General features: G+C 38.3%; 1 protein-coding gene across 1 annotated transcript in view; it reads right to left on the bottom strand.

The window, feature by feature from the left end:
* Positions 1-615: 615 nt before the first annotated feature.
* The window catches only part of LOC103055153 (protocadherin alpha-5), a 121,397-nt gene continuing 95,583 nt past the window's right edge, over positions 616-26,429 (bottom strand). The window contains exons 3-5 of the mRNA XM_088131354.1: positions 23,512-23,570; positions 20,385-20,473; positions 616-3,468 (exon numbers count right to left, since the gene is read on the bottom strand). Of these exons, the coding sequence (XP_087987480.1) occupies positions 3,158-3,468; positions 20,385-20,473; positions 23,512-23,570 (459 nt within the window). The 3' untranslated portion in view covers positions 616-3,157. The remainder of the gene's footprint in view (positions 3,469-20,384; positions 20,474-23,511; positions 23,571-26,429) is intronic.

The raw sequence follows: 26,429 nt of genomic DNA, 5'->3' as shown, positions 1-26,429 counted from the left end.
GAAGAATAGTTTTAATTATTTCCAGTGAGGCTTGCATGAAAGTAGGCTGTAAGCATATCATATATGGCAGATTGGGTCCATGTGCTGCAGTGATTAAAATATTGGAGGAAGACTTGTGTGACACTAGAGCTCAAGTTCTCACTCAACCATGCTCACTGAGTGACTTTAGGCCAATCACAGTCTCTTAGCCTCTTGTAACTTCCAGGATTGTTACAATGCTAAGTTAGCATGTATGCTGCACTGAGTTCCTGGAATAAAGGTTGCTAATGAATGTAATAAATATGTATAATGACCATTATATGTTCTCCAAGAATATACAATCAAATAGAGATTGTGCAGATTGGGGGGCCCAATTGATTGAACATATTGATACTGAAAGCTTCAGCTAGTGTAAACTTGTTATGTTACAGCATGTTATGTTGTGTAGATATCTTTAACTTCTTTTGATTTCTATTGGGAGAGGATTGCCAGCAGTATTTCTGGCCTTCGAATGCCAGCACCTTAAGTTAGATTGGCTTCTCTTCAGCATGAGGATTCAAAGGCATAGAGGTGCTCTAAAAATTGCAATACTATGACTATGATAATGGCATGATTTTTAAAAAAAAAACTTTCATGGCCATAACATCAAGGAAATTTCACTTTAATTTATTAATACAATGTTACAGTAACTTTAACTAATACAAATGATACCTCTCACACAGTAGAATCTCAGGGTACCTGAACTTTGGAGTCTTAAGTAATAGTGAGGGGAAAAGAAAGCCTACTACTTGAAGGAAACATAAAAGTACCTTGCTGAGATATCCAGCAAGGATTTGTTTAAAAGGAAATTAGTAAGAAAAAGGAAAATAGTAAGATGGCCACATACAAAAATTAATTGCAGAGAGCACCAAAGCCTTTACTCAAATGAATACTCTCTATTGATATTTATTCTGGAGTTTTTTAAATGGCTAAATTAAATGAATTTCAATTGAATATTAAAAAATAATTTGGTAAAATATAGATCTAAAAACTGCAGGGAATGTCTGGTGAAAATGCTGGCCAAAAGAGGTATGGGCCCACCTAGTACTACCAATTATTAATATACATGAACCTCACTAGTAGCAATAGTACAGATTTCTCATATTTTATTAGTGATATTTTATAGAGCATTCTTGCCTTCCTCATGGAATTTATGCAGCTTTGTGTGCAGCATAACAGCCAGGGAATTTATTTCCTTTGCTGTTTAGTTGATATAATGGTCATAGTTGATATAATGGTCTGAGCTCAAAATAATACCCTGCAACTTACTGATTTCTTGATTTAAGAAAGGTATTTTACTTGTGTTTCAAGTCATACACAAAAACTGGTAACTAACAGTGCTTAAAAATATTAACGCTACTCCACTTTGTCACAAATGTACAAAAAATAATAATAATAGATTTACATTCAACTACTAAAGCTTAATGTCCACACTAGATAATAGTTGCATTGACATTCACATACATAAGCACAGAATAAATATTTTAGGATACTTATAAGAGCATGTTGCATACATACAGTACTTTAATTTTACATAATGAGCAATAATTGAAGGGTCAAAAATTCATGAAGTCATAGAGAAACTAAACCCAAGAAGATCATGTAGGCAAATACGTCAAGACACTGCACAGAGCTAGCAGGTTAGTAGAGTTGCTTGGTGAGAAAGGATTTATTTCAGCTTCCCCTGATTATTATTATTTTTACAAAAGGTGTGTACTCAAAGTGCAGAATAAGGAAAGCAAAATGAGAGCAAGAAAATCTTGTATTTCTTAATGCATGCAAGAGGCAGCCCCCATTCCCAAACTAGTGACCTGATATAATAAAGCGGTGATTGGCAGATATAATACAGTGTTTCAGGCATTTTTTTTCTAAAGCACTTTATTAGCAGCAATTATATTTTCTAATGGCTGTAAATTTACTTCAGTTTGGGTGTACAGGACATCATATTTCTTCACTTACAACTATGCTCCCTTTATAAATATATTAAATCACTAATAGCATGGATAAGACTACTTCCTTCCTTCTTTATTTTTGCATATGTTTTATGGAAATACTCTGATATTTTCAGAGATGTTATGTGCAAAGGAATGTTAAATAGAGTGGAAACAAGGAGATAAAGGAAACATCACAGTCATTTACATTCCTGAGATGTCAGCCCTTAATTCCTTTGTTAAACTCTGAGAGCATGTCAGCACAGTGGTTTCAGAACAGCCTTGGATATGCCCTAGAGGGACATCCAGTTGTCTGGGTTATAGAAACACTTCTGTCCACACAGCTGAACACAAGATGTGAATAAGGAATCCCCACTCTCTGAAGTTATTTGTGTTTTTTTTTTTTCCAAGAGGGAGATTTTCCACACACCCTATTTAGCTCTACAGCAGTGAGTCAAGGATATGGGAGGTTGCCATGCAGACGTTCCCTGAGGGACATCCTTGCTAGGAGATCAAAGGCCTTGTTGCGGCAATATGGCCAATGGCTTGGAAGCAGACATACTTCATGGTTTCTCATATGAGTTGTCTGCGTTAATCTTTCTTTTTTGCTGGAGTGTGCATATAAAATATATAAAAGCTTGCACTCACAACATACATGGATAAATCTGATGGAATAAAAAATAATCACAAATTTAAGGTAGATCCCCGGGCACACAGCTCTGCACATTAATTTAACAAGTAACTTATTTTGTTCATGTTTTGCAAGTGCTTTTGCATCATACTAATCTGACCTTGCATCACCTAGCCAACCATCGGTGCACAGGAGTTTTTAGATACAGGGTGCACAATAATAAAACTGTTTAATTCCCCCCCCCCCATTATATGTTATCAGGATAGGGTTACAGAGTCCAATTTTGCTTGGGCTGTGTCGTGAAAAGTTTCCTTTCCAGAGTAGGAAAAAAGAAACAGGTCTGGTTTTTAGATTCTGAAAATTAGCCAGGGTGAAGAAAAACAGTTAATGTCAGGCGTGATAAAGCTTTCAAGACAAAACCTGTTAAGCAAAAGACACTGTGAATTCCCTGCAGATTTTTGAAGTCTTGCACATACAGGAAATTGGTTAACAGTAGGAAGAAGTTGGGAGTTGCTACATGGGAGAGCTCTTCCAAGATTACAAAAATTGGCTAAATAGATTGTTCAGTATAAACCCCTCACTGGTCACTGTTGTCAGTGGCACTGTTGTTCTTTTCTTTTTTATCCTGAGCCTTGTTTCCCTTCTTCTTTTTCTTCTTTTTCTTGGTCTCTTCCTTCTTGCCAAAGGTTATGAAGTCACTTTTATCAGTTTGGCTGTTTGGTGGATCTTGACGAATGGAGATGATTGCAGGAGATCCTGGGATAATGAATTTGTCTGGCAACTCACTGGGACCGGGCTGTTTGGAATTGCCAGGCCCATATTTGAAAGTCCAGCTGTTGCTGTTCACGCCAGCTCCCACTGGAGGGGACACTTCACCAGCTTCAGGTTCTAGGGGGGAAAAAAAAATCAAATCAGGCATTAAAATCTTATTCAGCCAGAATACAGCTAACTTGCAGCTGTTAGAAGTATGTTCTAGGAATTCTTTCAAATAAAGGTCAAAATGATGCTATAGAGGTACATGTCAAGTCTTTCATAGGTGGGATTTATCTTTCCTAATCTAAAGAAAATTAAATTTTCCTAATGTTCTTTCAAAAACCTGGAAATTTACAACCTGAAATGCCAAATCATAAATGCCACATTAATTTAAAAATTACTATTTTTTAAATTTTATCTTGAAATACAAAAAACTCATGCATCTATCAAAGTGGGATCCATTCTATGAAGGCTTGTGTCTAACAGGTTGAATATTATGGTATATAAAATCTTCCTTACAAAGATCAATGCTGCTTCCTTTGAATTATTGTTAGTAGGCTTGCGTAGCTGACCAGGTAGAAATCAGATAAATACAAAAGGGAAGTCTGAAAGAAGTGCAATTATTTGCCTCAGTATAGTATACAGACATGGATTAAAATGAAAAACTAAGTAGTTGACCTATTATTTGTCATTAAGGGCATTACTCTTGACTAGAGTTTGGGAGAAATTAATTAGGTTGTATCTGTACTTCTTAAACTAGTACATGACGCAAATATGCAGTTATTCCCCAGTATTTATACTTCTCCAATTTTTGTGATATCTCTGATTAAAAGAAAATGTACATGTATACTATCCTGCTGGGTGACAAGAATGGAGGGTGGGAATATATTAGCATCTGCTTAGGAACAAGGAACCTTTGTTTCAAATAGTGGTTTAAGCATAAGTCTATTCAAACATACACATAAATAAATGGAGATGAATCTAAAATCAAGATTCATTTGATTTTTCATAATGAAAGTTTGAAAAGATACAAAGGTAACGAGAGGTTCTGAGGGTAGGACAGACCATTTTTTGGGCTATATGAAGAGTAGGGTAAAAAAAAAGGACATGGAAGAAAAAAGAAATTACTATAAACATAGACTGCTGGAAGAGAAAATGCAAGTCCTGTGTGAAAAAAAAGTATTACAGAATGAATGGAAAGTGGAAATAAAGGAGAAATATGGAAGCTCCATGTAAAAGAGTAAAAAATAGGATGTTATAGAAACATTCTCTACCTCCATGTAGAGCTGCTATTGGGAAATAAGAAAACGTATGCTTTTCTGACCATTACAAAGACATGTCTAAAATATTCAAAAGTCTGCATTTCTTTTGCAACAGAACAATTTTCACTGATTCCTCTGTCGTCAAACATTACCTTTCTTTTTTAGGTTTCAATATGAATTTCTACAGTAATTCTTTTGTAATATAGCATTTGACTTTATTTTTGCTAATGTTGCTTTCCAAAGAGTCCAGTGTTCCAGAAATGACTTTAATATACAAATTATGTCATAATATATTCAGCCTTTGCTGTACTTTGTATTAATTCAATATTTTTCCATTTAAAAATATGATTAGTGATATGCAAAAAAATCATGTTAATATTTCTTTCTCTCTTCCTAGGGCACTGAGGATAATACCCATTCAGAAGATCAAGCTGCAAAATTCCCCCCAACATATTTTAAAAAGAAGAAGGGAGGCTTGATGAAATTGCTCACAATAACTGGGATCCAGTCACCGCTCCTGCTTTGATGCGCCAACAACACGATCAGTTTACCAACTTTTTTATGTGGCAGATTGTGGCTATTCACAGAATCAGCATAAAAGGTGAGGGAAGAAAGATAGGAGAAGGCAAGGAATTATTAAAAAAAAAAAAAAAACAGGATAGAAGATTTTGCTGTTCCAAGAAGATTGCACTCCCATTTTTCTTATTGTCAAATTTGGAGGCGAGAACCAGACCACTAATGCATATAATCACACTAGTCCCTTAAGACCCTTACACAGTAATATGAACATGAGAGGCCTCGTTCGGCTGTGATAAGACCACTGCATCTATGGCAGCAATCCATGATGCCTTTTTGGGGGCTCAGCAGCAAGCTGTACAGTACGCATCAGTGTGCTCGAAAAGAGTTTTTTCCCACCCGTCCCATCCCCCCTTTGTAAAAGCATCTGCAAGAGTCTTATGACCATCCTCACACCACGCAAGTGGGGGCGTCAGTGAGGCTCATCTGACTCCCAAAGTACGAAAGGTAAACTGGGCAGAAAGAGCTCCGCCTCCACCTCCGCCTCCGCCTCCACTCTCTTCCCCATCATCCTTGCTTGCCTGCTGAGAGCAGCCACGTATCAAAGGGCAAAACGACAGAAATCTCTTTGCTCAGCTTTCTAGCCTGCACAGTGAGAACCACCAAACTTTTCCCAAACAGATCCACGAAAGCTTTGCTGCCGCCACGTGCAGCTGCACCATGGCATGGAAGCAGGCAGTATGGGTGCTATACGAATCCCCTGCTCCCTCCTCTCTCTCTGAAGGGAGACGAGGATCAGCATCTTTGCCAGCATCTACAGCCACAAAAAGTTAAACAGCTATGTAGTTTAAAAAAAAAAAAACTTCAGTTTTGGGATTAGTTAACAATTATATATACCAGACAAAAAATAAAGAAAACAGCCACAATTATATTACAAAATTTAATTTCTCTGAAAGCTGTGGACAATGTGTCATGTTCAAATAAATATGTAAAGTTTAATCCATATACACTTTAAAATCTTTTTATAAAAAGTAGAAACTCCAGTAATAGTTTATTAATTCATTGAAACAAATTAATATTACTTGGAAGTAGGATCAGAAATTATGCCATCTCTGTTCTGAGGTGAGGACAAAACAAGGTCCTCCTGCATTTTGCTCAGCCATTTTAGGCAGACCATTCATAAAGTAATTGTACATCTATAAAACAGACTTTGTTCAAAGCACAAAATATATATGCTTTGTGAAAATGTATTTTGTTAATCATCTATTTTGAAAGAAATACAAATAGGGCAAAAATGGGCAGCAATGATCAACAGACATCTGTGTCTCTTTGTTGCTGTTTCATGGTACACAGTCTGAATTTCTGCAGCCCAGCCCTGGTAGCCCCACCCTCAAGATGGCTGCTTATCAAAGAAAAGGCAAAGCATCAAGCAGTGGGTTAGCATTACAGGATTCTGGGAGCAATGCCAGAAATAGATTTTTCTTCTTCTGCCCTCTCTCCCTCCCTCCAGAATCTTTTTCTTGGGGTGGAACAGGCCATACGCTTGTCATCTCTGCACAATCCTAAATCCACAGTCTGTCATTTCCTAAATACAGTGAGGCTACAGCACAGACGTTCTGCTTCAGGTCCCTCTCTGGTCTTCTTTGAATACATTTCTTTACTGAAAGACTCAGGAATCAAAATCTGAAAGACTCAGGAATCATGTAACTGCCATTCTAAGCAGATATGCTCTTTGACTGATTGACTGATTATTGATTTCAACCCAGAATGCAGCTATTTCATGTCTCCCTATATTTTCCAATTCATCACATCATATTCCCCTCTTTGTCTCTTACACTGTTGATGTGGCTTCCAAGAGGCCATTCAGCTTTTTAACAAACTGCATCTAGAATTCTACTAGGTTAAACCACAACCATCTGAACGTACACTAATATAAAATGCATTTTTAAAGCACAGAGAGGAGGCAAGCTGGCAGGAAATTGCAAGGAGAACCTGATTTTCCTATCTTTTCATGTTATGCTGGCTGCTGTTTTTCCCTCTGGCTGGTGTGATGAATATTTATTGCTACAAAGAAATCCTATATTCTCTACATTAATTCTGGAAAGCTCGCAGAGCACAAGCATAGCTGTGAAATGTGAGTATGTGCATGTGTGTGTACATATGCAGTATGCAAGTCAGTGAATGACTTTTTCTCTCTCTACAAATACTGTGAATAGTCTGACTTTTTCTAAGCCTTTTCTGGATTAAATTAGCCATAAACGCTTGTTGCATATCAAGAAAAGTAATAAACATTGGAACTGACAGAAAAGAGGCTAAACAAATTACACTGACTTCTATTAATCCAGCCTTACTAAAAAAGCAAGCCTTTCTTTTAAGCAAGTCCCTTATTCTCTCTTTGTTAGCTCATGTTTTCTTGCTGGAGTGACAGATGCCCCTGAGGTCATATAGCTTCTTATGGGATTACGCTAAACTTCTCTGTAAGCCATCTGGGTCAGCTTTTCATGGCATGGATGCCAAAGGTTAAAGCCCGCCATCAGTTAGGTTTTCACTGTCCTCATGAAGAGCATCCGTGTGATGCTTCTATTTCAATCAAGCCTAGCCTCTCCTTGCCTCATTCTCTTCAAACAAAATGTTCTGCTCAGACTATTTAATATTAGGAGCGTGCACTGGATCAGAATGAAGATTTAAGATTCAAACTAGAGTGGCTTCTTTGGTACAGATTTTTATTAGGCATCATTCCATTTCAAACCTGGGGCTACAGAAAGGTCAATCAGTTATTGTCAAGCTCTGTATGGTGTTCCTGTATCAGAAAGGGGTAGAAAATAAAACAAAAAGGAAAACAGTTTCTCTCAACCAAACTTTCTGAAATGTCTGAACTATTTCTCACCCTAGGAAGTTATTATCATAATAAATATCATGTTTAATAATAACCTCAACAATACTGAACAAGTCAGGCCATGGTTATCAAACACCAAAAACATCTGCCAGGCTATCCCACCTCCTCTACATGGACAATCTGAAGCTGTATGGAAAAACACCATCTGAAATGGAATCGCTGCCCAACACTGTCCAAATATACAGCCAAGATATTGCAATTGAGTTTGGACTGGACAAATGTGCACATCAACAGGGGAAAAATAGTGGAAATTGAAGGAATCAAGATGCCCTTTGGAAATAACATCAAGAGTCTGGATGAAGATCACTACAAATACCTGGGCATCCTTGAGGCTGACAACATCAAACACACTGAAGTCAAGAAGAAGGTTAGTAGTGAATACATCAGAAGAGTGAAGAAGATCTTAAAGTCCAAACTCAGTGGCGGAAATACCATCAAGGTGATTAACACCTGAGCCATTCCAGTCATTAGATATACAGCTGGAATAGTGGACTGGACTCAAGCAGAACTAAAAGCTCTGGATAGGAAGACCAGAAAAATAATGACAATGAATCATGCCCTTCATCCACGCAGCAACGTTGACAGAACTTACCGAGGAGCATAGGTGGGTGTGGAATGTTAAAGGACACCAGACAGTTGAAGAAGAAAAAAGAGCATTGGAAGAATAACTGAAGGACAGTGAAGAAGATGCACCTAAGTCAGTACGCCATGAAGGCTTACTGAATACCAAAGAGACCAAACTGGACTATAAGAAAGACCAAATGAAGAATAAAAAAGAGACATGGCAAAGTATTATGTGGCCACTACATAAAAAAACTAGCAGGCAAAACAGACAACAACAAGACCTGGCAATGGCTAAGAGCAAGAAAATTGAAGAAAGAGACAGAGGGGCTAATTCTGGCTGCACAAGACCAAGACTTAAGGACATATAAAGCATGCAAAGCCAGAATTGAGAAGACAACAATAGACAGTAAATGCCGCCTCTGCAAAGAAGCTGAAGAAACAGTGGACCACCTAGTTAGCTGCTGCAAGAAGATCGCACAGACTGACTATAAACAACGGCATGACAAAGTAGCAACGATGGTGCATTGGAATATCTGGAAGAAATACTATTTGCCTGCAAGCAAGTACTGGTGGGACCACAAAACAGACAAAGTAATAGAAAATGGAGAAGCTAAATGCTCTGGGACTTTAGAATTCAAACAGGCAAGCACCTGCCACACAACACCCCAGACTTAACAACTGTTGATAAGAAAGACAGAAAAGTCTGGATAGTGGACATTGCAATACCTGGAGGCAGCAGAATAGAAGAGAAAGAACTGGAGAAAATCACAAAATATAAAGACCTGCAAACAGAAATAGAACAACTATGGCAAAAAAAAGCAAAGATAGTACCACTAGTTATAGGCACCTTAGGTGCAATCCCAAAACATCTGCAGCACCATTTGAACACCATGATGATACCTTTAACATCAAACATCTGCCTATCCCAGGTCCTTGGGAAGGATTCAACAGGTGGAGAAAAATACCACATCCAGTCTAAACAATTGGCTGACTGTGCAACCAACAATAATAATAGATATTTAGATTAGACTTTTAAAGCATGTGCTTCAACACCTTCAGAATGATTACTGTGTAATCTGACATGGTTATTCCTCTGATAATGATCAAGTTTTCCTAAACAATTCCCATCAGATTGTGGTGAAAAACCAAAAGAGACACGGCATATTTAAAAGTCTGATTGTTAAGGACAATCTCAAATTTAGCAGAATTAGTCCCTTACAATTTGCTATCTTTGCTGCAGATTTCATTCTGTTATGATGAAAAAACCCAGCCACTGAATTTTTCCCATGAATGAATTAGATTTCTATATTATCTATTACCAAAGTCTCTGGATAGGTACAAAAATAATAGATTAAAGATTCTGATCTGGAACCTAAGTTGCAATTAGTGGTTCTGAAATACTGAAAAAATGAACTCTGTGTCAGTATAATTAATATACTTCAGAGACAGATAAATATGAAAGCCAGCTGGGTGACTTTCTGCCAGTCACTCTCTGTTAGCCCAACGCACCTCACTGGGTTGTTGTGGGGAAAATAGGAAGAGGAAAGAATATTAGATATATTCACCACCTTGAGTTATTTATAATAAAGGTGGAAAAAAATCTAAACAAAATATGTGTGTAAATTTTTAAAAATTGGATTTCTGATTCTTTTTAATGATTTTAATTCAGAATTAATGGATTCTTTTGTTCTGATGTTATTCATAGCTTTGTAATTTCATGGCTTTATTTCATGATCTCATTTATATGGTGCCACTAAATAGAGAGAGAGACCCACTGAAACTCTGAAATCCATAAGTACATTTTCAAACGATGCATAGATAGCATATCAGTAAAATGGCCTCAATTAAAAATAAAATTAAAGCATAACAATATAGATCTAACTTCCCATATTATTTCCAACCACAGCTACTGACAGATTTGGCCCAACAGACACAAATCAGACATTTTTAGAGCAACAGTCTTTTTTATAATACATTTTCCTGTTCAAGCTAAGTTTAATAGTTCTTTGCCATCATTCAGCCAGTATTAATCCCAGTTTAGCAAAGAACATAAATGGTAGAAAGTGCATTTAATGAGAGACAAAGGACTGATCCACACTTCCTGCTTGTTCCAGCACAAGAACAGGTCACTTACCATTTGGGGACAGCAGGCAAGGATAACATCATCCTCACTGTCCCACTAGGAAGGCCATTTCCACCCAGTTTTCTGCCTCCAGTTCAAAAGTAGTGTTTTTCACCTTCTGCTGGCACAAGCAGGGCAGTTTAGTCCACCCGCTCCGCTTCATTCTGTCCTACACAAATGTCTCTGTTCCAACTGGCTGACCCTGAAAGGCTGTACATTTGGGTGGTTTCATTTTGTTTTGTGTTGGTTTTTAATAGGTTCAGCAGATGAAGGGGTTTTATTATTTTTCTTTTTAACTGAGTGAAATTGACAGGACGTCTGCCAAGTTTCCCTGTCTAACTCAAGTGACAGGTAGAACTGTAAAAAAAACCCCAGTCATCAAAAGACATGCTCATAGAAGAGAAAGCAACTGGCACTTGCTTTCCTGGCATGGTGGGAGAGGAAAAAAGCAGGGAAATCCACCGGGTTGTGTTAACTGAACTCTGGACATAACCCCAGGCCATCACTGCACCCAAAGTGAAGAAAAGGCCTGAAATCCAGAAACCCATCTCTGAAGCCAGCTTCACTTCCAGCTGGCTTACACATGACAGATGAACAGTGAAGGCTGCAATACAAAAGAGCCTGCAAAATATTTCCTGACTATTAGCCAAACAACTTCCCTGTTAGCTGACTGGTTCAGTTTTTTTCCCCAGAAGGCAGCCTTTTATTAGCTCAGACCAATAGTGATTGAAAAGCTCTCCTAACAGTTCTTCAAATGAACTTGAACTTGGTCAAAAAGTCAAGAAGTAAAATGATTATTTAAGTTAGGATATTCTGTCTCTGACATTTTGCTCAGATGATCAAAAAGGGAAGTTTAAAAAAAAGTCCTTAGCTGGAATAACATCAGGTGACAATAAACTCAGAAACAGCAACTTGTAATCCTGATATTAAGCATTTTACTGCCAATATAAAAAGCCTAGTTATTCATTCATTCCAGCAAAAGCAGAACCATTTCCCCTCTTTTTATCATTTTAATAGTCTGGCAGAGTAACAATTTGCCTGTCAATGTAGAGAAAGTGAGCAGAATTTTTTATTAGGGGTGGGTACAAATTATAGGATTCAGTTCAGAACCTGATTTAAGCTTTCAGAAATAGTCTAATTTGCTCTGTACCAAATGACAGATGTCCTATCGGATATAGTATGTCCATATGGAACAAATTTCATTAAAAGGAATTGCCATTTGTCAGTTGTCTAGAAAGGGAGGAATATAAATGTTTTTTTAACAGAAATTTGAAGGTTTGCCAAATTTCACCAAGGTTGATGCAAACCGTTTTCAGCTGGGGTTCCTTTAAAATCTGACTTTAAAAATGTCTGTAATTCTGGTTTTGGAAAATAATTTGATAAAAGTACAAATTTCAGACAGATAGGGAAAGTTCTGCAAAGTGTTGAGTCACCCAGAGTCATTGGGAGTTGGACAGTATACAAATTTGATAAATAAAATAAAATTTAGGGAGAGATGATTTTACTTCCTATATGTTGTAGAGTTTATTGTCAGGGTTGAACATTGATTTAAATCTGAATGTTCAAATGATTTCTTGGGGGCACTTAATATGTAAATATAAAAAGTGAAAAGGAAGAACTCAGAATTATTACCCTCGGATTGCCCTAGCTGGACCAGCAGTGGATAAGCAGAAGTGGCTGAAGAAGAGGAACTGCTTGCAAGGGTGTGAGGAATGAAAATGAACAGTATCACGTGGAACAAAGAAGAACAAAAGGAACAGCATCCCACAGGTACAATACTGGGATTGATTAAAGTTGCCTCTTAACTACATACTGCACTGAAGAGATTCCTGCCATTTAATGAAATCTAGTCTCTGCCATCAAAGAAAAGCAAATGGTTAGTAATTCAAATTTATTATTACTGTATTTTTACTGTCAGGGCATGAGGTGTAACACATTCTGAGTACAAGAAATGTCAAGCATGAGATGTCAAGCTCAGAATATGCCAAGTGTTCCTATACCTGCGTTCCAAGAGATTTGCTTTAAGTGCAGAAGAAAACTTCTGTTCAAGATTGTTGCTAGTGCTGTGAGTGGACTATTAGTTTTGGCCACATGACTGAGTCAGTTTGTTTTCACATTTTTAGAGGCTAACAACAAGATCTGGTCATGAGATCAATCTCAGAAGAGAAAACATAGCTGAGGAGTGGTATGAAAATGAAATTCTTATGTAACTTTTATCATATCATATTTTATCAAAATACAGCTTCAAGAATCTACTGGATCTAGAAGGTAGACTGATCCATTAAGGGGTAATTTAGGGCTACCAGTTCTGGGTTGCAGAACTGTTCATGGGGGCAGTGGAGATTATCTATGCAATATGAGAAGTCAGATGAGAAGAATTGTCTGTTACAGCAACAAATAGGGTAAGAAATCAGAAAAATCCTTTTTCAAGAGAGTTCTGCACAGCTAGCATAATTAAATGACAAATGTGGAAATGACAATTGATTCCAGTCTCCTCCAAGATAGCAAGGATAGTAGGAGGTGACCAGGAGAGGATCTTCTCCCCAAAGTTTCATTTTCAATGCAATTGAACAAAATTTCATATTTTATCAAAATACAGCTTCAAGAATCTACTGGATCTAGAAGGTAGACTGATCCATTAAGGGGTAATTTAGGGCTACCAGTTCTGGGTTGCAAAAATCCAGACAAACATCTAGATAGTAGCAAAGAGTTAGTGTTTTCTCTTATCTCTTAGCTTCTATCTGATGACTGTCTGAATGTTTGCAGTCTAGATCTGATAACCCTAAAGTAAATAGTATAAAAAACTAGCACAAATTAAAGAATTGTACTTATAGCTTCTTCTCCAAACAGAAAAAAATAGAAATGAAGTTGTGGCAACATCATGCTTCATTATTGCTTAATAGAATGGCCACAATTAAAATTATTTCTTAAAATTCCATTATTTCAAAACAGTTTCAGTTCCTCAGGCAATTACTTGGATTCATATAGAAAAATAATTCTGTTTTTATTTATAAGGATAAAGTTTCCTTCAAGTTCAGTTTAATTTCTGCTCAGTTCATTGAAACAAGCATATTGTTTTCTTGGCAACAATACAAAAGTACTTTGTAATTGGCTTCTTTCAATACATATAACTTCCCAGCCTGGTATGGTCTTCCATGCCTTTTTTTCTCCTTAATTTCATTAGTCAACAGAAGTGACTTCAGTGACAGAGGGAACAGAGGATTCTGGAGATGAACCACTGGTTTGAAGCATAGTTTGTTGAGCAAATTTTGGATTCCTGGACCCTGGTGTGCACTTCCTATTGGAAGAGCTTCCTAGAAGAGCAGTACTAAATGGCTCAGATACTTTTACACCAATGCACAGAGTATGGGGCACAAGCAGGGAGAACCTGGGGGGTGGAGTGGGGAAATATGACATTGTTGGTATCACCAAAACATGGTAGGATGGAACTCACGACTGGAATATAGTACTGGAAGGATATAATCTGTTCAAGAGAAATAGATTCAACAAAAGGGGAGAGTCACATTTTACATAAGGAATGCCTACACTTGTGTGGAAATTCATGACACCAAGGGTGAAAACCCTGCTGAAAGTGTCTGAGTGAAAGTCAAGGAAAAAGAAGCAAAAATAATACTATAGACCATCCATCCAACCAGAAGATATAGATGATTTCTTTGTAAATTAAATGGCCAAGGTGTCCAGGAATAATACCAATGTAGTGGTACTGGAGATTCCAGCTACCTGGACACCAACTGTGAGATCAACCTCTGTGGCAAGTGGGAGGGCCAACAGGTTATTGACATTCCTGGTAGACACCTACATTGCCAAAAAGTGAAGGATGGGACTAGGGGATCAGCTATACTGGACTTAATATTTATTAACAGGGAAGAAATGCAAACAGAGAGAACTGAAGGTAGTCAGGTTAGTGAAAAATGTTTGGGAGAGTTGGGAAGGTAACTAAGGCCCAAACATCAATAATACCAAAGGGGAAAAAATGGGAGATACCTGATGCTACCTGGTTGCATAAAGAGCTCTCTAATAAGCTGAGAAACAAAAAGGATAAGTTTAAAAAATGGAAAGAGGGGCATAAAACAAAAGAATATCAGAGAATAGCATGATTCTATAAGAATGGGTCAGGAAGCTAAGGCTCAGAAAGTGCTGAGGCTTGCAATGAATGCCAAAAATTAATAAAAAGCATTATTTGGATATGCAGGGAATAAGAGGAAAATCAATGAAGCAGTAGTCCACTGGTTGGAGAAGATATGAGATGGTGATGGGCAACAAGGAAAAACTGAGCTGTTTAATACCTATTTTGCACCTGCCTTTTCCCCAAAAGAAAAAAAATGTTCCAACCTGTCAAAAGCCACACCATGGGGGTGGGGGTGGGGGTAGAAAAATGCAGATTAAAAGAAATAAGAAACTGGTAAGAGAACATCTAGCACTGTTACGAGATGTAATGAAATCAGGTCTCTGGTAACCAGATAGATTATATCTCAGGGTGCTAAAGAACTGACAGATGTGATCTCAGAACCACTGATTAATTTTTGAGAACTTCTGGAGTACAGGGAAGTGCCAGAAGATTGGAGGAGTTAATGTGGTTCCAACCTTTAAAAAAGGAAAAAGCGGATCCATGAATCTATAGACTGGTCTTGACTTTAGTACTTGGCAAAATCCAAGACAAGATAATCAAGCAGAGAGGTTGCAAGCACTTAGAAAGAAACAAGGTAATTACTAGAAGCCAGAATGGGATTGTTGTAGGAAAAATGCCCATTTTAAATAAGGAACCAAACCGTTTGGAGATAGATACAACAAAGTAAATGTTACTGGCCATGCACAACTACAGTGATCGCTGGCCTTCCAGCCAGGAGAATACAAAAGAGCCCTGAATTAAGTATAGGAGCAATGTAAATCATGCTATGACCTTTACAACCAGAATGTAACATCTGATAATACTATGGGATGACCTTACTACGGTCTGACCCAGTGCCTCCAAATTCTACACTCTTGCAAAGGCTCCAAGCCCGCTGTCTTCTACTGACTAGCAGCTTCTAACATAAACAATGTCCCTTATTGTACCTACAGAGTGTCTCCTTTCACACCAGGGAAAGGACAACAATCTGGTTTCTGTTATCTGTCTCCTTCCCCTTCAGGGTCATCAGGCTATTTCAGTTCTTTTGCTCTATCTAATATATATTTCAGAATCATAAGGAAAAGGTAATATATTATTTGTCTCACACAGGTTTGTTAAAAACAGATCATGCAAGCCAAATCGTACTGCTTTTTTTGATAAAGTGACTAGAGCAAGTGAATGTTGATCACAGCCTCCTTCCTGATAAAACTGAACAATATGGCATGGATGATCCCACTACCAGATGGATTTGCAGCTGGTCAAACAAACAGGCCCAAAGTGTGGAGCTTAACGGTACTTTTTGGCCCCAGAGCATTTCAACGTTTTCATAAATGACTTAGATGAGGGGATAAAAAGGGAAGCTCATCAAATCTGCAGACAATTCAAGGCTGGGGGGGATTGCTCACACTGTGGAAGACAGGCTCAAAATTCAAAAGGATATTGACAGATTTGAACAACAAAATGCAGCTCAGTGATGAGAAATATAGGGTTCTGCAGGTAAGAAAAACCAGATGCACAGGTACAATACAGATGGTTGAATTCCAGAATTTAAAAGCTGCATTTGTGCTTGACATTTCACAATTGGGAAGGAAAAAAAGGAAAGAAAAATTCTGGGAGTTTTCCCTGAAGATTTTGATGCTGCTTTGATGTTTCCCAAAAAAAAAAGGAAAAAATTGAAATATTTTGAAAAGAATAAAAGAAAAATACCCCAATGAAATAATTTCTTTCAGATTAATGGATGCAGTAAGATCAGTTGCCCATATATTGTTATCTCTTATTCCTCCCAATGTTTTCTACTAACTTGTAATAGGAAGATTTTTATCCACAGCATTACAGCATATTTCCTGTGCACAGAATGCTTACCTTAGGGCTCCCAGATCTGAACTGCAAAAAACTGCTGAAGAATCTTCACACTGAAGCCACACTGTGCTTGAATGCACTAAGAACCCAGACCCTTCCTCTGTTTCTAGATAATTTGACTGCATTTGGAAGGGACCATTTATACATTTATTTCAATTTCTATGGCCATTAACAAAGGTTAAAAACAATGTAACAATTAAAAAAGGAATAAAATGTCTCTACTGGGGGAAGGAAATCATCACAGTTTATGTAATCATGCAATCCCGGGGGTTGGTGGACACAGCTCCTAGCCAGAGCCCATGGAAAGGGCCTAGGATTCAAGGCCTTCTTGAAAGCAGGCTGTATGGATCTTGGGGAGAATGCTGATCCAGAGTGAAGCAGTAACAGAGAAGGCATGCTTCCTGGCTGACGCAAGATAATATTACTTCATAGATGGGACTTGAAGAATGTCAACTCTGGAATTTTACTGGATGGGCTGACATAATTTATGAGCAGTCCAAGATATGCTAACGCATTATGTTCCTAAAGCACTGAAATGAACTTAAGATGTGCTATGAAAATAAGCATTTCAGGATGTAAAGATATTTTACATTTCTACTAACAATCTAATCAAAGTCAGACACTCAAGTCAAAGTCAAGTTAAAGTGCACATTGCCCTTAATTGGAGGCCTACTTATTTCAGAACATATAGGCCTGTTTTTTCCTAAAAAAATTCCCACAGTTACTTTGTCTAGGTCCCAATTGGTACTGTACTGAATCAAAATTTCTTGAAGAGTTCTTATTCTTCCTTCTCTCTTCTATCTCTCAAGTCAACAGGTCACAGCAGGAGCTGCTGGAAAATGTAATCCCAAACTCCACAATCACGCTACATTATACTACAGTACAGCAAGGCCATTCAGCAGTACCTCCTCCTTGCCAAACATACACCCAGAACAGAAGATCTGCTTCAGGAATCACTTAGCCCATTATGCCTTTTTCCTTTTCTCCAACACCTTTCCCACAGACTACTTTATCTAGCCTTTTTTCCTCTAATGTCTGTAATAAACCGAAGAAAAAAAAAGTAAGGCAAGATAAATATTCAGGGTACTGCCTCCAGTCCCCACCTCTAGCTATAGTCTGGAGGTCTGACCTGCTAACTGTGGCTGCCAGAATAAGCAGCCAATTAAAATGCATAATGAAACTTAGGTGTGGAAACAGAAATGACCCGACAAAAACGAAGTGTTTGGCATTATTGTAATTGCATGAAGCAGAAAAGTTACCTGTTGCAAAACATAGCCTATATCAATTTGATGGAGAACAATTTTGAGTTCATGAACCTGGGCACCAGAGCAAAAAGGAGAAACTGAAACAGCAGGGGTTTCTGGAAACAGAAAGCTGTAAGTAGAACACAGGGTGACCATATTTCAAAATATGATCCACTTTCCCTCCCTCCCTCTCTCTCTTGCTGAACTCCAAGGGTAGTTAGGCATGGAGCCTCGGCATCACCAGCCCCCCAGCGGCTGCTTCCAGAGGGCACAAGAGGGTATCCCTGTCATGGTATTTATGGGGGGAGGGGGGAACCAAGGTTTTTTTTACCTTTTTTTTTCTTTTAGATTTTCTGGATTTTAATTATGGGAATGGAACCGCTCTCTTCCCTATCCTTAACAGATGTGCCCCAGCCCTCAACATGGCCCGAAATCACTGCTTTTTGACTGAGTGCTTGAAAGGGATTTTAGGGTGGGGATGGAAGTGATTTGCCTCACACTGGCTTCCTTTTCCTATTCCAACCCTCAAAACATCTCAAAAGAGATAAAATTGGACTGAAAAAGTCTAGTTTTAGATGGCTTGGGCTTAAGGGCTTATAAAAATGTAAATGGTAATCATTTGCTTTCTCCATTCCCATCCTTCATTTTATTTATAAAGCAAAACAAACAATCTGCTGCAAACAGGTTTTTAAACCACTTTGCCACAGAATTTCTTAGATTGGTATGGGACTGGAAGCTGCCTGAAATAGCATTTCAGAAATTAAAAAATGTTGAGAAAAAAGAATGACTGAAGTGATTTGAGTTTAATTAGTTTACAGATTAAAAACATCCCAAATATTTTCAAAACTGTTGTTATTCCTGCATATTCTGCTTATCAAAATACTGTAATCAATCTATGTAAGTACTTTCACTTTTAGAATGAAAATAATTTGTTACTCCAATCTTTGAACACCTATATTTTACCAAGATCTTCCAAATGTCTACTTGCTATCCATCAATGTCTTCCTCATCAATACAGAATCAGGGAATGATAGAGTTGGAAGTGGCTAGAGAGACCACTGAGTCCACCCCCTGCCCACTGCAGGAATCCAAATTAAAGCATCTGCAACCAATAGGTGTCCAGCTTCTCCCTGGATGCATTCAACATCTCCCTTGGTAACTGATTCCATTGTCAAACTGCTATTACCACAGGGGGATTTTGTCCTAACATTCACCTGGAATCTGTCTTCCGGTAACTTAAATCCCTTTTTCCAAGTTTTGCCTCTTCTGGGTTGAGATACAGGCAGAATGTACCATGTTCCCCCCTCAGTTGTCTTTCAATACTAAGTATAAAGCCACATCAATAAAGCCACACTGGACCCAGTTTTCCAATTTGCTGTTCTTTGCACCTGTTCCACTTTGTATGAATCCTCCTTAAAATGTGAGGCCCAGTACTGTACACACTACTTCCAATGGGACATGCCCAAAGCAAAATAAAGTAGAAATATTATTTTTCATGATTTGGAAATTATACTTCTGCTGATGAATCCCAAAACTGCATTTGTTTTTTTTTTTGCAGTTATTTCACACAGCTGTTTCACATTCCCTTTGATCAACTACATTTCCAGATCCTTTTCACATATACGACATCCAAACCAGCTATCCTCTATCTTACCTGAGCATTAGATATTATTATTAAACTAAGTGAATACTTCAGATTTGTTTCTGTTCAATTCCATTGTGGTATTTTCAGCATAATGACTTATCAAGGCATTTTGTTTGTTGTAGAATATTAACACCAAAGTTTGTATCATCTCCAAAAGTTGTGAAACATGAGTGGGGAACCTATGGTTCTCACGTGACTGGATTCCAGCACCTACCTTCACATGACTAGTGGTTAAGGATAATGGGGATGATAGCTAAACAATATCTCTAGATCCACAAGTTCTCCATGCTGTTCTAGAATGAGTTTGGGATAGTAATATAGGAATGTTTAAATTGATCCAATATTTATTTGAAACAAACCAAGTTATATTTCAGTGGTAACATGACACTCCCTTGCCCTTAAATCTTTTCTAAGATGATGGAAATGCTTCCACCTGCGCTAATAAAACAAACAAGAAAATAAATTACAATCTGCAGTAATTATTTTGGGTACTTTCACAAAATAACTTATTCTTTTGCACATTTAAGAAATGGAAAGCTAATTTGTAATTACAGTATATTTATTGGGGGGTCTACAATCAAAAGAAGTTTACCAACCATAAAAACAATGTTTTCTTCAAACCAAAATTCCTTCCCTGAATCTCCCCATTATTATCATCTAATAAGGTGGACAGATCTCACTCAGCCAGTATCTGCTACCTATTATCTCCTACCCTATTCCTTTGCTTTAGTTATTCATTTATGGGCAAACAAACACATCTTTTCCAAGAGTGCGCTTTATAGAAGCATATATAATATACTTTTATTCCTTAACCTGTTGTCGCACTGGACACTGTTGGCCACTGCTGCTCGGGTCCTCCTGATCCAACACGTAGGCCTCCTGTCTCTTCCATGTGTACAGCACTAAACAAACCACACAAGGTTTAGATTATACAATTCTCAGCAAAACAAAATAGTTTCTTTTGATACAAATAACATCATCTTTTTAGTATATGTTTTCAAAAGATATAATAAAGTTATTCAAAATTTGCAAATAGAGCTCTGTTATATCTGAATGGTGCCGGCAGTGAAATAATTGACAAGGCATTAAATATTACTATTTTAAAAGTTTGTATAGGGTACATCAATTGGCCTTCATTACATACAGCATTTGCATTCAGCAGCAAATATGGGAATGTCAACTCACGAATGTCATATTGTACAAACATCTTTACGGAATGGTCTCATTTGTTTCCATTAATGATATGTGGCATGTCTGACACAGCTAGGAAATTATTAAATCTGAGTAGTGTCTAAACCTTATTGTCAAATAAATAATAGGATACTATCCTTTCATCTTCAGTTATTCTGCAGTATGTTATTATTACTTGCAGCAAGTATTTTATTGCAATGTACAATACCATTTTGTTGCAATTTACAACACAGAACTATAAATGTTTTTGGCTAGCTAAAAGAAAGGACAGCAGGTAACATTTCACAAGGTTTTTTTTGCTGAGAGATCACATGATGAACATTTCGTCAATTTAGTTGCCATACAATGAATGACAAAGGACATATGTGTTCAAATAAATCAGTGTCAGCATTCAATTATTTGCTTTAATTGCCAACATAGCTATTTCCAGTTTCAAGCTGACTTTGCTTAAAGTCCTGCCTTTTTTAAAATATGTATTTGGTCAACTCAAGGCAGCGAACATACCTAGTACTCCTGCTTCCTATTTTCCCCACAACAACTCTGTTAGGTATTGGGCTGACGGAGTGTAACTCGCCTAAAGTCGCCCAGCTGGCTCTCATGCCTAAGGGAGACCTACAACTCACAGCCTCCTGGTTTGGGGCCAGCACCTTCATCGCTACACGAAACTGCCAATCATTTGCCTTTGTCAACAGCTATATTGAGGAATAATGTAGGTCTGTGCCCAAACTATGTGACCAATGCTTGCTTGCTCTTTGCCCTTCCTTCCTTCCTTCCTTCCTTCCTTCCTTCCTTCCTTCCTTCCTTCCTTCCTTCCTTCCTTCCTTCCTTCCTTCCTTCCCTTCCCTTCCCTTCCCTTCCCTTCCCTTCCCTTCCCTTCCCTTCCCTTCCCTTCCCTTCCCTTCCCTTCCCTTCCCTTCCCTTCCCTTCCCTTCCTCCCTCCCCAACCTTTTGATGGGTAACAATAAGTTCTCTAGTATTTCTACCTTTGCTCTGGTTCGACATTTCTCAGCAGGTAGCATTTCTACCTGACCTGTCTGGTCTCAGAAGCTAAATAGGGTTGGGCTTAGTACTTTGGTGGGTGACTATCAAGAAATACCAGCTTGTAGGCTAGACTGGGAAATTAAAAAAACAAAATCTCAGAGGAATGCAATGGCAAGCTACTTGAGTTCTCTTGCCAAGAAAACTACATGGGCATGTTCATGAAGTCACTAGGAACTGAGCATGAGTCAAAGGATGCTTAACTTTTGGCTATGTTCATTGTCAAACTGCTAACTTCTGTATCATTCTTCGTGAATACATACAATGCTGGGATGTAACCTGAATCAGGATAAGGAGTTCCCAGCTCCCAAGTTCAGATATAAGCTTCCATGGTGGGGTGCATCAGATACAGCTGAATCCACATGCACCACTACATTGATCTAATTTGGAAAGATCTGGGAAGTATCATAATTTAAGGACTCTTTACCTAGATAAATTTGCATTAACTGAAAGCAGCTCCAGACTTCTGTGACTGAGGAATCAACAGCTCTCCACTTTTATTCTGGCTCAATTGTAGTGTATTAAAAAACACCAAAGCGCTCTAAAGCTTGTGCACAGCGCATTTCCCACTTGCAGGAATTCTTATCTCACCACCCTTTCTGATTTCTGGGATTCAGACCTTTCAAAGGGGAAGATGCTTTGATTATTTTGCAGCTTCTCTTTATAAGAACTGCTGGAAATATTTTTATATATTACCAGACAAATGCACACAATAAAAATGGGGCGGGTGGGGGTGCAAGAATTTATTTTCCATTTGTGTGGAGTGGAGCTGGAGGATTTTTGTCAGTGCAGGACCAGCAGTTTCAGCATTTAAAGTATGGCAGATTCAAAGGCAATTACAGAGCATCTTCAAACTACTTTTAAGAAATTTGGAAGTGGAAGTACACTAAATGATTTCAACCTTATCAAGCCTCATCGGAAAATTAGATAGGCAGAGACCTAGGTAATGTCCCTGCAAAAATAGAATTTGTCAGACCAAAAAACCAAAAATCCCTAAAACTGCTTTCCATTCATTAAAACGCCATAGCCTCAAATCTCTTCTGAAACATTTCAAACTTCTAGCACAAGGATATCTTTCTTGTTATTTTTATACAAACTGTAAAAAAAACTACACAGAAAGAGAAAAACAGAGAATCACTCCTCTTTCACACAGCTGTTGCTTGTACATTTTACAACTCTGTGGGTCATCTTCTGTGCTCTTTGTCATGTTTGTAACAATTGCACAATACAAATATGTGCCATTTTTTTAAACACTATGTTTCACAAAACATGCTAGAAGCTATTCATCTGAAATATAGCAGGACTAATCTCCACAGAAAGGGTAAGTATTTTTGTAGCTACTTTTGATTTCAAACTCAGAAAAAAATCACTGTTGTTGACTTCAGAAACAGCCTAGTAGCACCTCCATCTGATTTCCTGCCACTATGAACTAACATGGCTCTCCTTCTACAGTGCTGTTGACTTCAGTGTTAGTAAGCAGGAAGCAGATAGGTTCAGATTTCTTAATTGTGAATTAGATGGTCTCAAAATCATATTAAGGCAATTTTCCAAATCATTGAATTTGACATCTGTACTGAATCTGATGGTTGGTACACACTTCTAATTTTTCTAACTTTTGCAGGGAAGCACAGGCAGGAGAACTCCCTGGAGAATTATGCCATACCTGATTTAAAGCAACAAAAGAGATGAAAAGCGCAGTAGTAGTACATACCCTTGCATGCCAGCTCTTAAAGATGCAGAATAACGCCAATCAGGATTGGGTGGTTTTGGCTGCAAAGCATAAAGAACAAAAAAATCTCTGTTAATTTGTACTTGAACATGTTTTCAAGGACATGCATAGCAATCTTGGATCTGATTACTTGTTTCAATTTTTAATTCTTTGCCAAAGGATCAAATAAATGTACTCACTTTGTTGAATACAGTAAAAACCTGCCATTCCCCTCATCCCCAGTACCTTTAATAGAGAAATATAGACATTTGTAAGTTGCTTTTAGATTTAATTGGTAAAAAAGAAGATGGAGAAGGAAAAGAAGTAGCTTTTTAATGTTTGAAATTCTTTAATTCTTTAAACTATTTCCTTCCCCAAATCTATCTTGAAGTAGCTTTCAAAATAAATAAAAAGAGTTAATAATATTTGAAAACGGAATATTTATAAACAAGAATAATTTTTTTAAAAAGGACAATCCACACCTAGTCAATTTAGCCGATCTTAGAAAGACAAATCAAGGTCAGACCTGATTAGTATTTGGATGGAGATGACCAGGAGATTCCAAAATTGTAGACTAGACGGAGAAAAGAAAAAGAAAGAACCTAGGCTTCTTACTGGTTCTTAGCGCTTCCTTACTGGTTGCCTGAAATATCCTGCACGAAACTCAGTTCAGCTCTGGAGCTGAGCTCAGCTGAAAGGTGCCATTAAGTGTTTATCCCTATCTGTTATGCTCTTATTTTTAGAAAGTAAGTTGTTAAGAGATCCAGGCAGATCTTTTACAGTGGTAGGTTTTGCTCACCAACAACTGGCATCAGGCATACCATTGCGTTTATTTTCTTTTTTGGTTAATAAAAGGATAGGAATTATACTGCAGGTATCTGCTATAGTTTCTCTTCTTTAAAACAGGGTCCTGTTTCACAAGTTTGATCATAAGTGAGGCCAAGGCATGAAAAGGATAAAGAAGAATAAAGACATAGAGTAGTGGACTTAGAAATTTAAAGCATTCAGTGTGTTTAGGACCACCTTGGAGACATGTTCTCCTTTTTCATTAGACACAGAGGACAGAAAAATAAATCTATATTATCTAGAGAGAACAGCTGACTATTGACCAACAGTTGCAAGATGAAATGCAGGGATAGAGCCAATAGGAGACTTTCCCTTTGTTTCAGTAAAGGCTGAAGCAAACGTTCAGAAGCGCAGACAGATGCTGAAATGGGGCTTATATTTTTTAACGGATCCCACATCTCACTTTAAGAGGCAAGCAACTATTCAGAGTTCCAAGGAATCTGATATCTGTGGGATACAATATAACAACATTCAAGTATTATGCATTATTACGCATGGTTCCAGTTTCTCTGGCTCTTTTGCAAGTGTGGCATGTACACTGGGACACAGGACTCCAGGTGGGGTCTGACCAATGCAACATGGAATGGAATTACCACTTCCCATGATTTGGAAACTATCCTATTTGTTAAGGCAACCTTTTTAGTAGGCATGTCACACTGCTGCCTCTCATTTAGTTACAATCCCAAGATCTCTTTCACACATACTAGTGTTATGTGTTAGTACAGTATTATGTGCTAGTATTAGTTCCTCATAAATTTCAAAGGGAGAAACATTCCAGCCCCAGAGGCACTGGGAGTTGGGTGGCATAAACATTTGATGAATAAATAAATAAGTAAGTAACTACAGAGTGCTACTCTGCCAGTCTTGGAACAATTATGTCAAATTATAGTAAGAAATTAAAAGAAATCTTGAAAGGTGGAAAAACTTAAAACCTTCCTGGTTAGGGTCAATTGCAATTAGCAATTCCGCAACTGTTCAAAGTTACTATGGTGCTGAATGAATGGTGGTTATGACCAGTCCTTAGAGTTCCAGCTGTCCCAGCATCCCCACAGTCACATGATCATGATCTGGGCACTTGGCAAGCAGTTCACACTTATGATTGGTTGCAGCACCCTGCGATCACGTGATCTCTGGTTGCAACCTTCCTTGCCAGCTTCCCCAGAAAGTCAATGGGAAGCTGGCAGGGAAGGGTTGCAATTGCTGGGGTAAGTCTCCCCCACCCGTGCACCCTCCCCCAGCCCCTCTGCGCTCAGGCCATGCTGGCGATTCGTACACCCTTCCTGACCCACGCCGCGCCTCTCGCGCACCCTCTCTGACCCATGCTTCTTGCGCATCCTCGCACATCCTTCCTGACCCGCACCATCTCTCGTGCACCCCTTTGCACTCTTGCTCACTCTTGTGCACCCTCCCCGACCTGTGCCTCTTGCGCACCCCCTCGCACCCTCATGCTCCCTCCCCTCCCCTCCCCTCCCACACATTCCTGCACACCCCCTTGCTTTCTCCCACCCGGCAGCAGCGACTTACCTGCCTGCCGGCTTCCCCACTGACTTTGGTTGTAGGAAGCTGGCAGGGAAGTTGCCTTGCCTAACAACTACGGGATTCGGTTAATGATGGCAACCAGGACTGCAGGGATTGCCGTCACTAAGTGATGCATTGCTTAGTGATGGAACTTCCAGTCCCAATTGCTGTCGTAAGTCAAATACTACCTGTATCAAAATGAATGTACTACCCAAGATAAATTATCTGTTTCAAATGGTGCCAATTCCAGAAAAAAACTTTACATGAATGACAAGAAACTGTTAGGAAATGTATATGGAGCAGAAAAAAAAAAACTAGAATCAAACTTAAAATTTTACAAGAGTCAAAAGACAGAGGCAGCCTTGCTCTTCCAAATTTCAAATTGTATTACAGCACAAGCCGTTTGTCATGGTTAACAGATTGGATTAAATCCCTGAACAGTAGAATGTCAATACTGGAAGGAGCTGACCGAGCTAATGGGCTCCACAGATATTTATGGTACAGGGACACAAAAGAGGATAAAAACTTAAAAAGGCACATTATAAGACAAAGCTTGA

The sequence above is a fragment of the Python bivittatus genome, unplaced genomic scaffold (assembly GCF_059951505.1).
Source record: "Python bivittatus isolate LINGU-HERP-01145 unplaced genomic scaffold, Pbiv_v1 ctg000960_np1212, whole genome shotgun sequence".
Classification (NCBI taxonomy): Eukaryota; Metazoa; Chordata; class Lepidosauria; order Squamata; family Pythonidae; genus Python; species Python bivittatus.
This window is presented reverse-complemented; position numbering and strand designations above follow the sequence as displayed.